This window comes from Coregonus lavaretus, assembly GCF_964263955.1.
Source record: "Coregonus lavaretus genome assembly, contig: HAP1_SCAFFOLD_1640, whole genome shotgun sequence".
Classification (NCBI taxonomy): Eukaryota; Metazoa; Chordata; class Actinopteri; order Salmoniformes; family Salmonidae; genus Coregonus; species Coregonus lavaretus.
Window position 1 is genome coordinate 68,947 of NW_028164635.1, and position 13,344 is coordinate 82,290.

The 13,344-nt window shown below is 43.2% G+C and overlaps 1 protein-coding gene across 2 annotated transcripts; it reads left to right on the forward strand.

The window, feature by feature from the left end:
- The first annotated feature begins 8,506 nt into the window (after positions 1-8,506).
- LOC311116831 (galactose-specific lectin nattectin-like) lies at positions 8,507-12,911 on the forward strand. 2 transcript variants are annotated; one of them, XM_084191864.1, is made up of 7 exons: positions 8,507-8,582; positions 9,985-10,066; positions 10,448-10,699; positions 11,212-11,306; positions 12,014-12,148; positions 12,518-12,656; positions 12,817-12,911. In XM_084191864.1, the coding sequence occupies exons 2-7, from the start codon at positions 9,997-9,999 to the stop codon at positions 12,882-12,884; spliced, it is 759 nt and encodes a 252-aa protein (XP_084047990.1). In that variant the 5' UTR covers positions 8,507-8,582; positions 9,985-9,996; the 3' UTR covers positions 12,885-12,911. The 2 variants fall into 2 exon arrangements, with proteins under 2 accessions (XP_084047990.1, XP_084047991.1); XM_084191865.1 differs by having other exon boundaries at positions 9,985-10,057.
- Positions 12,912-13,344: the final 433 nt, after the last annotated feature.

Here is a 13,344-nt window from a genome sequence, read left to right on the forward strand (position 1 = left end):
GACCGAGTTTGGGAAACGCTGCGTTATTAAGGTTAGGGTAAGAGGAAGGGTTAGCTAAAAGGATTAAGGTTAGATTTAGGGGAAGGGTTAGCTAAAAGGGTTAGGGTTAGAGTTAGGGGAAGGGTTGGATAAAAGGGTTAAGGTTAGAGTTAGGGGAAGGGGAAGGGTTAGCTAAAAGGGTTAAGGTTAGAGTTATGGGAAGGGTTAGCAAAATGGGTTAGAGTTAGGGGAAGGGTTAGCTAAAAGAGTTAAGGTTAGAGTTAGGGGAAGGGTTAGCTAAAAGGGTTAAGGTTAGAGTTAGGGGAAGGGTTAGCTAAAAGGGTTAGGGTTAGAGTTAGGGGAAGGGTTAGCTAAAAGGGTTAAGGTTAGAGTTAGGGGAAGGGTTAGCTAAAAGGGTTAAGGTTAGAGTTAGGGGAAGAGTTAGCTAAAAGGGTTAAGGTTAGAGTTAGGGGAAGGGTTAGCTAAAAGGGTTAGGGTTAGAGTTAGGGGAAGGGTTAGCTATAATAATAATAATAATATGCCATTTAGCAGACGCTTTTATCCAAAGCGACTTACAGTCATGCGTGCATACATTTTTGTGTATGGGTGGTCCCGGGGATCGAACCCACTACCTTGGCGTTACAAGCACCGTGCTCTACCAGCTGAGCTACAGAGGACCACATAGCTAAAAGGGTTAAGGTTAGAGTTAGAGGAAGGGTTAGCTAAAAGGGTTAGGGTTAGAGTTAGGGGAAGGGTTAGCTAAAAGGGTTAGGGTTAGAGTTAGGGGAAGGGTTAGCTAAAAGGGTTAAGGTTAGAGTTATGGGAAGGGTTAGCTAAAAGGGTTAAGGTTAGAGTTAGGGGAAGGGTTAGCTAAAAGGGTTAAGGTTAGAGTTAGGGGAAGGGTTAGCTAAAAGGGTTAAGGTTAGAGTTAGGGGAAGGGTTGGCTAAAAGGGTTAGGGTTAGAGTTAGGGGAAGGGTTAGCTAAAAGGGTTAAGGTTAGAGTTAGGGGATGGGTTAGCTAAAAGGGTTAAGGTTAGAGTTAGGGGAAGGGTTAGCTAAAAGGGTTAAGGTTAGAGTTAGGGGAAGGGTTAGCTAAATGGGTTAGAGTTAGGGGAAGGGTTAGCTAAAATAGTTAAGGTTAGAGTTAGGGGAAGGGTTAGCTAAAAGGATTAAGGTTAGAGTTAGGGGAAGGGTTAGCTAAAAGGGTTAGGGTTAGAGTTAGGGGAAGGGTTAGCTATAATAATAATAATATGCCATTTAGCAGACGCTTTTATCCAAAGCGACTTACAGTCATGCGTGCATACATTTTTGTGTATGGGTGGTCCCGGGGATCGAACGCACTACCTTGGCGTTACAAGCACCGTGCTCTACCAGCTGAGCTACAGAGAACCACATAGCTAAAAGGGTTAAGGTTAGAGTTAGGGGAAGGGTTAGCTAAAAGGGTTAGGGTTAGAGTTAGGGGAAGGGTTAGCTAAAAGAGTTAAGGTTAGAGTTAGGAGAAGGGTTAGCTAAAAGGGTTAGGGTTAGAGTTAGGGGAAGGGTTAGCTAAAAGGGTTAAGGTTAGAGTTAGGAGAAGGGTTAGCTAAAAGGGTTAGGGTTAGAGTTAGGAGAAGGGTTAGCTAAAAGGGTTAGGGTTAGAGTTAGGGGAAGGGTTAGCTAAAAGGGTTAGGGTTAGAGTTAGGGGAAGGGTTAGCTAAAAGGGTTAAGGGAAGGGTTAGCTAAAAGGGTTAGCTAAAAGGGTTAAGGTTAGAGTTAGGGGAAGGGTTAGCTAAAAGGGTTAAGGTTAGAGTTAGGGGAAGGGTTAGCTAAAAGGGTTAGATTTAGGGGAAGGGTTAGCTAAAATGGTTAAGGTTAGAGTTAGGGGAAGGGTTAGCTAAAAGGGTTAGGGTTAGAGTTAGGGGAAGGGTTAGCTTAAAGGGTTAAGGTTAGAGTTAGGGGAAGGGTTAGCTAAATGGGTTAGAGTTAGGGGAAGGGTTAGCTAAAATAGTTAAGGTTAGAGTTAGGGGAAGGGTTAACTAAAAGGATTAAGGTTAGAGTTAGGGGAAGGGTTAGCTAAAAGGGTTAGGGTTAGAGTTAGGGGAAGGGTTAGCTTTAATAATATGCCATTTAGCAGACGCTTTTATCCAAAGCGACTTACAGTCATGCGTGCATACATTTTTGTGTATGGGTGGTCCCGGGGATCGAACGCACTACCTTGGCATTACAAGCACCGTGCTCTACCAGCTGAGCTACAGAGAACCACATAGCTAAAAGGGTTAAGGTTAGAGTTAGGGGAAGGGTTAGCTAAAAGGGTTAGGGTTAGAGTTAGGGGAAGGGTTAGCTAAAAGAGTTAAGGTTAGAGTTAGGAGAAGGGTTAGCTAAAAGGGTTAGGGTTAGAGTTAGGGGAAGGGTTAGCTATAAGGGTTAAGGTTAGAGTTAGGAGAAGGGTTAGCTAAAAGGGTTAGGGTTAGAGTTAGGAGAAGGGTTAGCTAAAAGGGTTAGGGTTAGAGTTAGGGGAAGGGTTAGCTAAAAGGGTTAGGGTTAGAGTTAGGGGAAGGGTTAGCTAAAAGGGTTAAGGGAAGGGTTAGCTAAAAGGGTTAGCTAAAAGGATTAGGGTTAGAGTTAGGGGAAGGGTTAGCTTAAAGGGTTAAGGTTAGAGTTAGGGGAAGGGTTAGCTAAAAGGGTTAAGGTTAGAGTTAGGGGAAGGGTTAGCTAAAAGGGTTAGATTTAGGGGAAGGGTTAGCTAAAATGGTTAAGGTTAGAGTTAGGGGAAGGGTTAGCTAAAAGGGTTAGGGTTAGAGTTAGGGGAAGGGTTAGCTTAAAGGGTTAAGGTTAGAGTTAGGGGAAGGGTTAGCTAAAAGGGTTAAGGTTAGAGTTAGGGGAAGGGTTAGCTAAAAGGGTTAAGGTTAGAGTTAGGGGAAGGGTTAGCTAAAAGTTTTAAGGTTAGAGTTAGGGGAAGGGTTGGCTAAAAGGGTTAAGGTTAGAGTTAGGGGATGGGTTAGCTAAAATGGTTAAGGTTAGAGTTAGGGGAAGGGTTAGCTAAAAGGGTTAAGGTTAGACTTAGGGGAAGGGTTAGCTAAAAGGGTTAGGTTTAGAGTTAGGGGAAGGGTTAGCTAAAAGGGTTAAGGTTAGAGTTAGTGGAAGGGTTAGCTAAAAGGGTTAAGGTTAGAGTTAGGGGAAGGGTTAGCTAAAAGGGTTAAGGTTAGAGTTAGTGGAAGGGTTAGCTAAAAGGGTTAAGGTTAGAGTTAGGGGAAGGGTTAGCTAAAAGGGTTAAGGTTAGAGTTAGGGGAAGGGTTAGCTAAAAGGGTTAAGGTTAGAGTTAGGGGAAGGGTTAGCTAAAAGGGTTAAGGTTAGAGTTAGGGGAAGGGTTAGCTAAAAGGGTTAGGGTTAGAGTTAGGGGAAGGGTTAGCTAAAAGGGTTAGGGTTAGAGTTAGGGGAAGGGTTAGCTAAAAGGGTTAGGGTTAGAGTTAGGGGAAGGGTTAGCTAAAAGGGTTAAGGTCAGAGTTAGGGGAAGGGTTAGCTAAAAGGGTTAAGGTTAGAGTTAGGGGAAGGGTTAGCTAAAAGGGTTAAGGTTAGAGTTAGGGGAAGGGTTAGCTAAAAGGGTTAAGGTTAGAGTTAGGGGAAGGGTTGGCTAAAAGGGTTAGTGTTAGAGTTAGGGGAAGGGTTAGCTAAAAGGGTTAAGGTTAGAGTTAGGGGAAGTGTTAGCTAAAAGGGTTAAGGTTAGAGTTAGGGGAAGGGTTAGCTAAAAGGGTTAAGGTTAGAGTTAGGGGAAGGGTTAGCTAAATGGGTTAGAGTTAGAGGAAGGGTTAGCTAAAAGAGTTAAGGTTAGAGTTAGGGGAAGGGTTAGCTAAAAGGATTAAGGTTAGAGTTAGGGGAAGGGTTAGCTAAAAGGGTTAGGGTTAGAATTAGGGGAAGGGTTAGCTATAATAATAATAAGCCATTTAGCAGACGCTTTTATCCAAAGCGACTTACAGTCATGCGTGCATACATTTTTGTGTATGGGTGGTCCCGGGGATCAAACCCACTACCTTGGCGTTACAAGCACCGTGCTCTACCAGCTGAGCTACAGAGGACCACATAGCTAAAAGGGTTAAGGTTAGAGTTAGGGGAAGGGTTAGCTAAAAGAGTTAAGGTTAGAGTTAGGAGAAGTGTTAGCTAAAAGGGTTAGGGTTAGAGTTAGGGGAAGGGTTAGCTAAAAGGGTTAAGGTTAGAGTTAGGAGAAGGGTTAGCTAAAAGGGTTAGGGTTAGAGTTAGGAGAAGGGTTAGCTAAAAGGGTTAGGGTTAGAGTTAGGGGAAGGGTTAGCTAAAAGGGTTAGGGTTAGAGTTAGGGGAAGGGTTAGCTAAAAGGGTTAAGGGAAGGGTTAGCTAAAAGGGTTAGCTAAAAGGGTTAAGGTTAGAGTTAGGGGAAGGGTTAGCTAAAAGGGTTAAGGTTAGAGTTAGGGGAAGGGTTAGCTAAAAGGGTTAAGGTTAGAGTTAGGAGAAGGGTTAGCTAAAAGGGTTAGGGTTAGAGTTAGGGGAAGGGTTAGCTAAAAGGGTTAGGGTTAGAGTTAGGGGAAGGGTTAGCTAAAAGGGTTAAGGGAAGTGTTAGCTAAAAGGGTTAGCTAAAAGGGTTAAGGTTAGAGTTAGGGGAAGGGTTAGCTAAAAGGGTTAAGGTTAGAGTTAGGGGAAGGGTTAGCTAAAAGGGTTAGATTTAGGGGAAGGGTTAGCTAAAAGGGTTAAGGTTAGAGTTAGGGGAAGGGTTAGCTAAAAGGGTAAGGGTTAGAGTTAAGGGAAGGGTTAGCTAAAAGGGTTAAGGTTAGAGTTAGGGGAAGGGTTAGCTAAAAGGGTTAAGGTTAGAGTTAGGGGAAGGGTTAGCTAAAAGGGTTAAGGTTAGAGTTAGGGGAAGGGTTAGCTAAAAGGGTTAAGGTTAGAGTTAGGGGAAGGGTTGGCTAAAAGGGTTAAGGTTAGAGTTAGGGGAAGGGTTAGCTAAATGGGTTAAGGTTAGAGTTAGGGGAAGGGTTAGCTAAAAGGGTTAAGGTTAGAGTTAGGGGAAGGGTTAGCTAAAAGGGTTAGGGTTAGAGTTAGGGGAAGGGTTAGCTAAAAGGGTTAAGGTTAGAGTTAGTGGAAGGGTTAGCTAAAAGGGTTAAGGTTAGAGTTAGGGGAAGGGTTAGCTAAAAGGGTTAAGGTTAGAGTTAGGGGAAGGGTTAGCTAAAAGGGTTAAGGTTAGAGTTAGGGGAAGGGTTAGCTAAAAGGGTTAAGGTTAGAGTTAGGGGAAGGGTTAGCTAAAAGGGTTAGGGTTAGAGTTAGGGGAAGGGTTAGCTAAAAGGGTTAGGGTTAGAGTTAGGTGAAGGGTTAGCTAAAAGGGTTAGGGTTAGAGTTAGGGGAAGGGTTAGCTAAAAGGGTTAAGGTCAGAGTTAGGGGAAGGGTTAGCTAAAAGGGTTAAGGTTAGAGTTAGGGGAAGGGTTAGCTAAAAGGGTTAAGGTTAGAGTTAGGGGAAGGGTTAGCTAAAAGGGTTAAAGTTATGGGAAGGCTGCAACTACACATGAAAACATGAAATGATCCTGGGAATCAATAGAACATCACTCAGAGATGCACAAAAACGATATATATTATTCAAAATGGGTGAATCTTTCCTTTACAAACCATCAAATCTGTGAGCTACCTTGGAACACATAAAATACTACAACATGGTAAATTCATAAGCAGGAGTAAGAATTATATAGAAAATGATGTTTTTCAAATGGAGAAGTTTATCTTGGGAAGTGACAGATGCTATCTCCTGTGTGAGCACTAGTTCTCAAAAAGAGAGATAATTCCTCATGGTTATATTGGGCTACATTTTTAGACTTCAAAGACAACGTTGGTAGTTTATTAACCTTAAAATATCTGGTTTCTAGTAGGCTACAGAGTTATTGAAGGGCTGTTTCTCTGAACCTCAGGCAGTAGGCTGAAACAAGCTTGTTTCTCTGAACCTCAGGCAGTAGGCTGAAACAAGCTTGTTTCTCTGAACCTCAGGCAGTAGGCTGAAACAAGCTTGTTTCTCTGAACCTCAGGCAGTAGGCTGAAACAAGCTTGTTTCTCTGAACCTCAGGCAGGAACCAACTTCTGTGACATCACACTAGTAAGTCTTCATTGACAGGGATGTGACATCACACTAGTAAGTCTTCATTGACAGGGATGTGACATCACACTAGTAAGTCTTCATTGACAGGGATGTGACATCACACTAGTAGGTCTTCATTGACAGGGATGTGACATCACACTAGTAGGTCTTTATTGACAGGGATGTGACATCACACTAGTATGTCTTCATTGACAGGGATGTGACATCACAACAGACATGCACAGGACGTTCCCTCACGATGATAGTGGTGTGACTGAAAACGTTTTGGAAACACTGATCTAGCTGATGATTAAAACAACTACAGATGAGTAACCCCATGCTTCAGCCTGTCTATTCATTACCACAGTTGGGTTACAGGTTATCATGCTGAATAACAGATGGGCTATGGGTTACAGGTTATCATGCTGAATAACAGATGGACTATGGGTTACAGGTTATCATGCTGAACAACAGATGGGCTATAGGTTACAGGTTATCATGCTGAACAACAGATGGGCTATAGGTTACAGGTTATCATGCTGAATAACACCAGCCTGATCATATGGATCAATATGTTGTTAGACCGATTTCTGAAGGGGAAAATTATATTATGCATTCGGAAAGTATTCAGACTTTTTTCAAAATAAATTTAGGTTACAGCCTTATTCTAAAATTGATGAAATAGTTTTCTTGGCTGTGTGCTTCGGGTCGTTGTCCTGTTGGAAGGTGAACCTTCGCCCCAGTCTGAGGTCCTGAGCGCTCTGGAGCAGGTTTTAATCAAGGATATCTCTGTACTTTGCTCCGTTCATCTTTCCCTCGATCCTGACTAGTCTCCCAGTCCCTGCCACTGAAAAACATCCCCACATCATGATGCTGCCACCACCATGCTTCACCGTAGGGATGGTGCCAATTTTCCCCCAGACATGACGCTTTGCATTCAGGCCAAAGAGTTCAATCTTGGTTTCATCAGACCTGTTTATCATGGTCTGAGAGTCCTTTAGGTGGCTTTTGGCAAACTCCAAGCGGGCTGTCATGTGCCTTTTACAGAGGAGTGGCTTCCGTCTGGCCACTCTACCATAAAGGCCTAGTTGGTGGAGTGCTGCAGAGATGGTTGTCCTTCTGGAAGGTTCTCCCATCTCCCAGAGGAACTCTAGAGCTCTGTCAGAGTTACCATCGGGTTCTTGGTCACCTCCCTGACCAAGGCCCTTCTCCCCCTATTGCTCAGTTTGGCCGGGCGGCCAGCTCTAGGAAGAGTCTTGAGGTTCCAAACTTCTTCCATTTAAGAATGATGGAGGCCACTGTGTTCTTGGGGACCTTCGATGCTGCATAAATGTTTTGGTACCCTTCCCCAGATCTGTGCCTCGACACATTCCTGTCTCGGAGCTCTACGGACAATTCCTTCGACCTCATGGCTTGGTTTTTGCTCTGACATGCACTGTCAACTGTGGGACCTTATATAGACAGTTGTGTGCCTTTCCAAATCATGTCTAATCAATTGAATTTACCACAGGTGGACTCCAATCAAGTTGTAGAAACATCTCAAGGATGATCAATGGAAACAGGATGCACCTGAGCTCAATTTCGAGTCTCGTAGTAAAGGGTCTGAATACTTATGTAAATAAGGTATTTCTGTTTGGGGGTTTTTTGGGCGGGGGAGCATGCCAAGCGTAGTGAAGGGTACACAAATAGACAGGTTATGAAAACTTAAATTCAGTTAAAGCAGGGGTTTGCAGGGGTTATGGCACTTACATTTAGTTAAATTTAAATGTAGTTAAAGCAGGGGTTTGGTGGTGGCTTTCTGAACTATTAGAGTTAGACCAACAGTTTAAAGTAATACAGAAATTGTTGGTATTTCAGTTGAGTTTCGGATATATTGACCAAATTATCAGGAAAGTTCTGGACATATTTCCCACTCAAAATGCACCAGAAACAGCTATTTCACAACTTTTTATTTTAAAAGAACCCCCCAATATGCAACACAAAGTTATGCCCTTGCTTGTAAGTAGTCAAAACAGAAAGCAGTAACTTAATTTGCCACCTGCTACAGAATCACACAGTGTTCAGAGACTGCAATAATAATCAGGGTCCTCTGTCCTTGTACCTCCCGTCTGGCGTCAATCACTATCAACAGATATGAGTTTAATCCATAACATTCAGCTTCTAGTCTAGTGACCATCAACCCAAGTGTCACAAACAGAACAGTGGAAATCATGTGTTTTACAGAAAGGAAAATATATAAATATGCTAAACTTTGTGTGAATCTCTAAACTGATTATGAATTTTATTAATCTTAAATATTCCCATTACAAAGTCAATTCAGGAAGTGAACTTCAATTCCAATTCAATTTAAAGAACGATACAGAGAGATAGAGAGAGATAGAGAAAAAGAGAGGGAGGGGTCTGACTGGACGGATCCTTAAATAGGAGAGTTGGGAGAGGTAGAACTCAACTCACAGGCAGGACAGAGAGAGAGAGAGAGAGACCCAGTGAAGACCTTTGAAGATCTCTGAAGAAGTGAAGCTACAACTGAAGATTTCAGAAGGTGAGATTTCAACATCTGTTCATCTAATACTGTACCTGAGTGCATCCCAAATGGCACCCTTTTCCCTTTGTAGTGCACTACTTTTGACAAGGGCCCATAGTGAATCATATGTAGTATGTAGCTCTGGTCAAAAGTAGTGCACTACTTAGGGAAAAGGGTGCTATTTGGAAACTCGGTCCTGTGGACCCCAATGGGTGCACGTGTTGGACCGAGTTTGGGAAACGCTGTGCTAAGGAATTCAAGTCTGCTGCCAAAACTCAGGTCTCATGTCTTCAACCAAGTACAGTAGATTATCTTAGCACACAGGAATATGTACGCTCCGCTTGGGGTCCACAGGACCGAGTTTAGAAAACGCTGCCTTAGCAGTTGCATACGTTATATACATAGCATAGGGTTTCCCTGACCTCCCAAGTACCCCCAGCCGCTCCACTGATTTGATATATTACAGTACAAGCACAGCTGATCCAGCTAATCACCAAGCCGTTCTTTACTTGAATCTTCTCTGATGTGAAAGTACTGGAACACATCTGATAAGTGGAATGGCTGGAGGTACACTTGGAAAAAAGGGTTCCAAAAGGGTTCTTCAGCTGTCCCCATATGAGAACCCTTTAGGTTCCAGGTAGAACCCTTTTGGTTCCAGGTAGAACCCTTTTGGGTTCCATGTAGAACCCTCTATGTAAACGTTTTGTTTATTCCATATGTAACTCTGTGTTGTTGTTTTTATCGCACTGCTTTGCTTTATCTTGGCCAGGTTGCAGTTGTAAATGAGAACCTGTTCTCAACTGGTTTACCTGGTTAAATAAAGGTTAAATTAAAATTAAAAATAAATAAAAAAGGTTTCTACCTGGAACCAAAAAGGGTTCTTCAAATGGTTCTCCTATGGGGACAGTCAAAGAACACCCTTTAGGTTCTAGATATCACCTTTTTTTCTAACACTGTACTCAACTACAGGTTAGGGGAACACTGCACTCCCCTAATCTCTGAAGTACTCTCTGAATTGGTCTTGACGGCTTCTCTCTTTGACTGTCTTGTTGTCTTGTTGTCTGTTTGTCTGTCCGTAATCTCTCTCTCTCTCTCTCTGTCTGTAATCTCTCACTCTCTCTCACTCTCTCTCTCTCTCTCTCTCACTCTCTCTCTCTCTCTCTCTCTCTCACTCTCTCTCTCTCTCTCTCTCTCTCTCTCTCTCTCTCTGTCTCTCACTCACTCTCTCTCTCTCTCTGTCTCTCACTCACTCTCTCTCTCTCTCTCTGTCTCTCACTCACTCTCTCTCTCGCTCTCTGTCTCTCACTCTCTCTCTCTCTCTCTCTCTCTCTCTCTCTCTCTCTCTCTGTCTCTCTCTCTCTCTCTCTCTCTGTCTCTGTCTCTGTCTCTCTCTCTCTCTCTCTCTGTCTCTCTCTCTCAGGAGACTATCACCATGGCGATGTTGACCACTCTTCTGCTTCTCAGCGCTCTCTTTGCTCTGGGAGATGCAAGGGGTAGCAGAGGTATTCTGATCAAAGGTTTTAGTGACCTTAACACAACACCTAGTGACCTAGGTCACTGGACCCAGGTTCCTGGTTGGGGCTCCCCCTGTATTCACTAAAATATAATTCTATACAGGTCTGTTGTGGTTTCATAGCTCTGAAACTGATCTAGGGCTCTATTCAATCCGCATCGTTCAGCTTTACAGAGTGATTGAAATGTAAAGGCAATGTTCCCTCTTTAGCAGAGACTGCATTCACGGTTAACGCTGCAATCTGAAATTACTTTTAATTTTCTATCACGTAATCTGTAACGCTTCAGCTTTACAGATTGAATCGAGACCCAAATCTTTAAAAAAAGCATGTCTCAATCTTCCCTCTGTCCTTGTCTCTCTTTTGTTGTAGGGGATCGGCATGATCGGGGTAAACGCTGTGACTCGGAGGAACACGTTTCTCCTCCGAAAGGTCAGCATCATCATTCTGACTCGGAGGAACACAGTTCTCCTCCCAAGGATCAGCATCATCATTCTTCCTCGGAGGAACACATTTCTCCTCCGAAGCATCGGCATCATCATTCTTCCTCGGAGGAACACATTTCTCCTCCCAAGGATCAGCATCATCATTCTTCCTCGGAGGAACACATTTCTCCTCCGAAAGGTGAGAAACATATTATGGAGAACCTGATATGCAAACTGCCAACCGATAAAACTTTCAGTTTATGTGATAAAACAAGCAAGCAAAGTGTAGAGAATCATTGTAACATCTTAACCACTGTGAAATATATTTTCCATAACCAAAAACATTGTATTTTCAGCTGTTTGAAGCTGTCATACAAAACCGAAAGTAAAAGACAAAAAAACGAAATTTAAGAATAGAAGCATAGAAATAGCGCACATAGAACAGATATACTGCTTCTTAGACTTGACTTCAATGAGAATGATAGATCCATAACTCACATTTCTATGTGAATTTAGTCAGGTCGCCAAAAAAGTTACATATTGCAGAAATAACGGACTCAAAGTGAATCGGTCATTTTTCAACAACACGTGGTTAGCCATGGGGTTTTGTTCAGTAACATCACAGTTGGAACGCACTTTTGACCAATCAGATTGTCTGGTGGGAACTAACCATTTAATAATGTTATTTAATGTGATCTCTCCCCCCTACAGGGTGTCATCGCAGAGTCTGCCCACATGGCTGGCCCAGTTATAAGACACACTGCTATCGCTACGTCCCCCTCGTGACCACATGGCCAGAGGCAGAGGTACCTGGACGTTTGCTGTAGATAATTGAGATCAGCTGTGTGGGTGATTTTAAGTATTGATGGTTTAATGAGAGATCATCCGCTTATTTAAGGATTTTGGACACTGGCCAGCCGGGCTGGTAGACCGCAATTTCTACTAGCCAGGGTCCAAAATGTGCTATGTGATAATGGAAAAGACAATAATTGACCTGCATCTTGGGCTAGTTGGAAACATTTTCTACAAGCCTGGTCTGAAAAGCACTAGACTTGGGCTAGCTGGGATGCTATCTCCATCCCTGTCTGGTGGCCATACATTGTTGCAGTTGACTCTGTAGGTTTAGTCTGTGTTCAACAGGGTTGAGAAACTATAACATGATATGCTAGTCCTTCTGTTTACCCTTACATTCTACCTCTGTTTAATTCTCTCTCTCTCCTCTCTTTCTCTGTCTCTCTCTCTCTCTCTCTCTCTCTCTCTCTCTCTCTCTCTCTCTCTCTCCTCTCTCTCTCTCTCTCTCTCTCTGTCTCTCTCTCTCTGTCTCTCTCTCCCTCTCCTCTCTCCCCGTCTCTCTCTCTCTCTCTGTCTGTCTCTCGCCGTCTCTCTCTCGCTCTCTCTGTCTCTCTCTCTCTCTGTCTCTCTCTCTCTCTCTCTCTCTCTCTCTCTCTCTCTCCTCTCTCTCTCTCTCTCTCTCTCTCTCTCTCTCTCTCTCTCTCTCTCTCTCTCTCTCCAGAGGAAATGTTTGCTCTTGGGAGGTAATCTGGCATCAGTGCACAGCCTTCCCCAGTATCATTTTCTTCAGTCTGTCATCAAGAAGAGTACCAAGAAAGCCCAGCGCACCTGGATTGGAGCCAACGATGCCATCAAGGTCTGTTCAACCCTCATGAAACATATAGGATGCATTGATTCTTGATTAATTCCATCTATAAAGGCCTAGTGGTGCCTCAACCCTCGTATCAGTTTGTTTTCTGATATTACAAACACTGTATAGCTTCAAGCCATGGTTAAATCATGATGATCTCATAGATGGTCAGTCCTGGCATCCATAGCTCTGTCTAGGAATCTGAGAGTGGTTACATTTCTCCAGGCCCATCCCTCAGCTATTTACCCAAACAGTGGTGGGTTGCCAATTAGTTATTTTCCAATTCCCAGATTGCCCCTTTAAAGACAGTAATTACAGTGTAAATATATAGTGTTTACTGTGTGCTGGTGATGCATCCTCCTGTGTGCTCTGTAGGAGGGTCTTTGGCTGTGGAGTGACGGGTCCAGGTTTAACTACCAGAACTGGGCCCCGGGGCAACCCTCCAACTCCAACCATGGTGTTGTGAAGGACAACACGAACGGCCGGGAGCATTGCATGGAGATGAACTACGGAGGTACAATGCTGTCACCAGAGTACTCTCCCTCTCATTATACATCAAACATTTGGATAGTTGTAAAATGCATCTTAAAGGGAATTTGTTCCTTTATTAGCTACATATTTATAAAACCAACATAGATACAATACCTACCTTTCTGTGTTTCTCTCTTTCCCAGCTTCCCGCCGCCAGAATGATGTCCCCTGCTGGTTTAAACGTCCCTTCCTGTGTTCCATAAAGCGGTGATGGCTACATTTTAGGAGAGAATACATTGGAGAGGCTCTCAGCATATGAGATTGTTTTAAATAAAGGCACAGTCTGCAATATTACCTTTTGTTCAGTTGTCATTTATATAAAACACCAGCTGGAGGCAACTATGAAACTCTGTAGTGTGAAGGTCCAAATAACATACTTGGTGAATGAAATGTTCAACAGTTGCTTCTCACTTTGTAATACTTTTAATTGTCGTCGAAATGTTCTATATTTTCATAGTCAAACCAGATATGACCAATTCTACACTAACACATTTGATGTAAATCACCATCATCACCATCATCACCATCATCATCTTCATCATCACCATCACCACCATCATCATCATCACCATCATCAACACCATCATCATCATCACCATCATCATCATCGTCATCATTACCATCATCATCACCACCATCAGGGTTAATGGTTACTGAACTGTCGTCCACTC

Coding starts and splice junctions, on each gene's coding strand:
- LOC311116831 (XM_084191864.1), top strand. CDS start 9,997: ATGGCGATGTTGACCACTCTTCTGCTTCTCAGCGCTCTCTTTGCTCTG. Junction 10,067..10,447: donor AGATGCAAGGGGTAGCAGAG/GTATTCTGATCA, acceptor CTTTTGTTGTAG/GGGATCGGCATGATCGGGGT. Junction 10,700..11,211: donor ACACATTTCTCCTCCGAAAG/GTGAGAAACATA, acceptor TCCCCCCTACAG/GGTGTCATCGCAGAGTCTGC.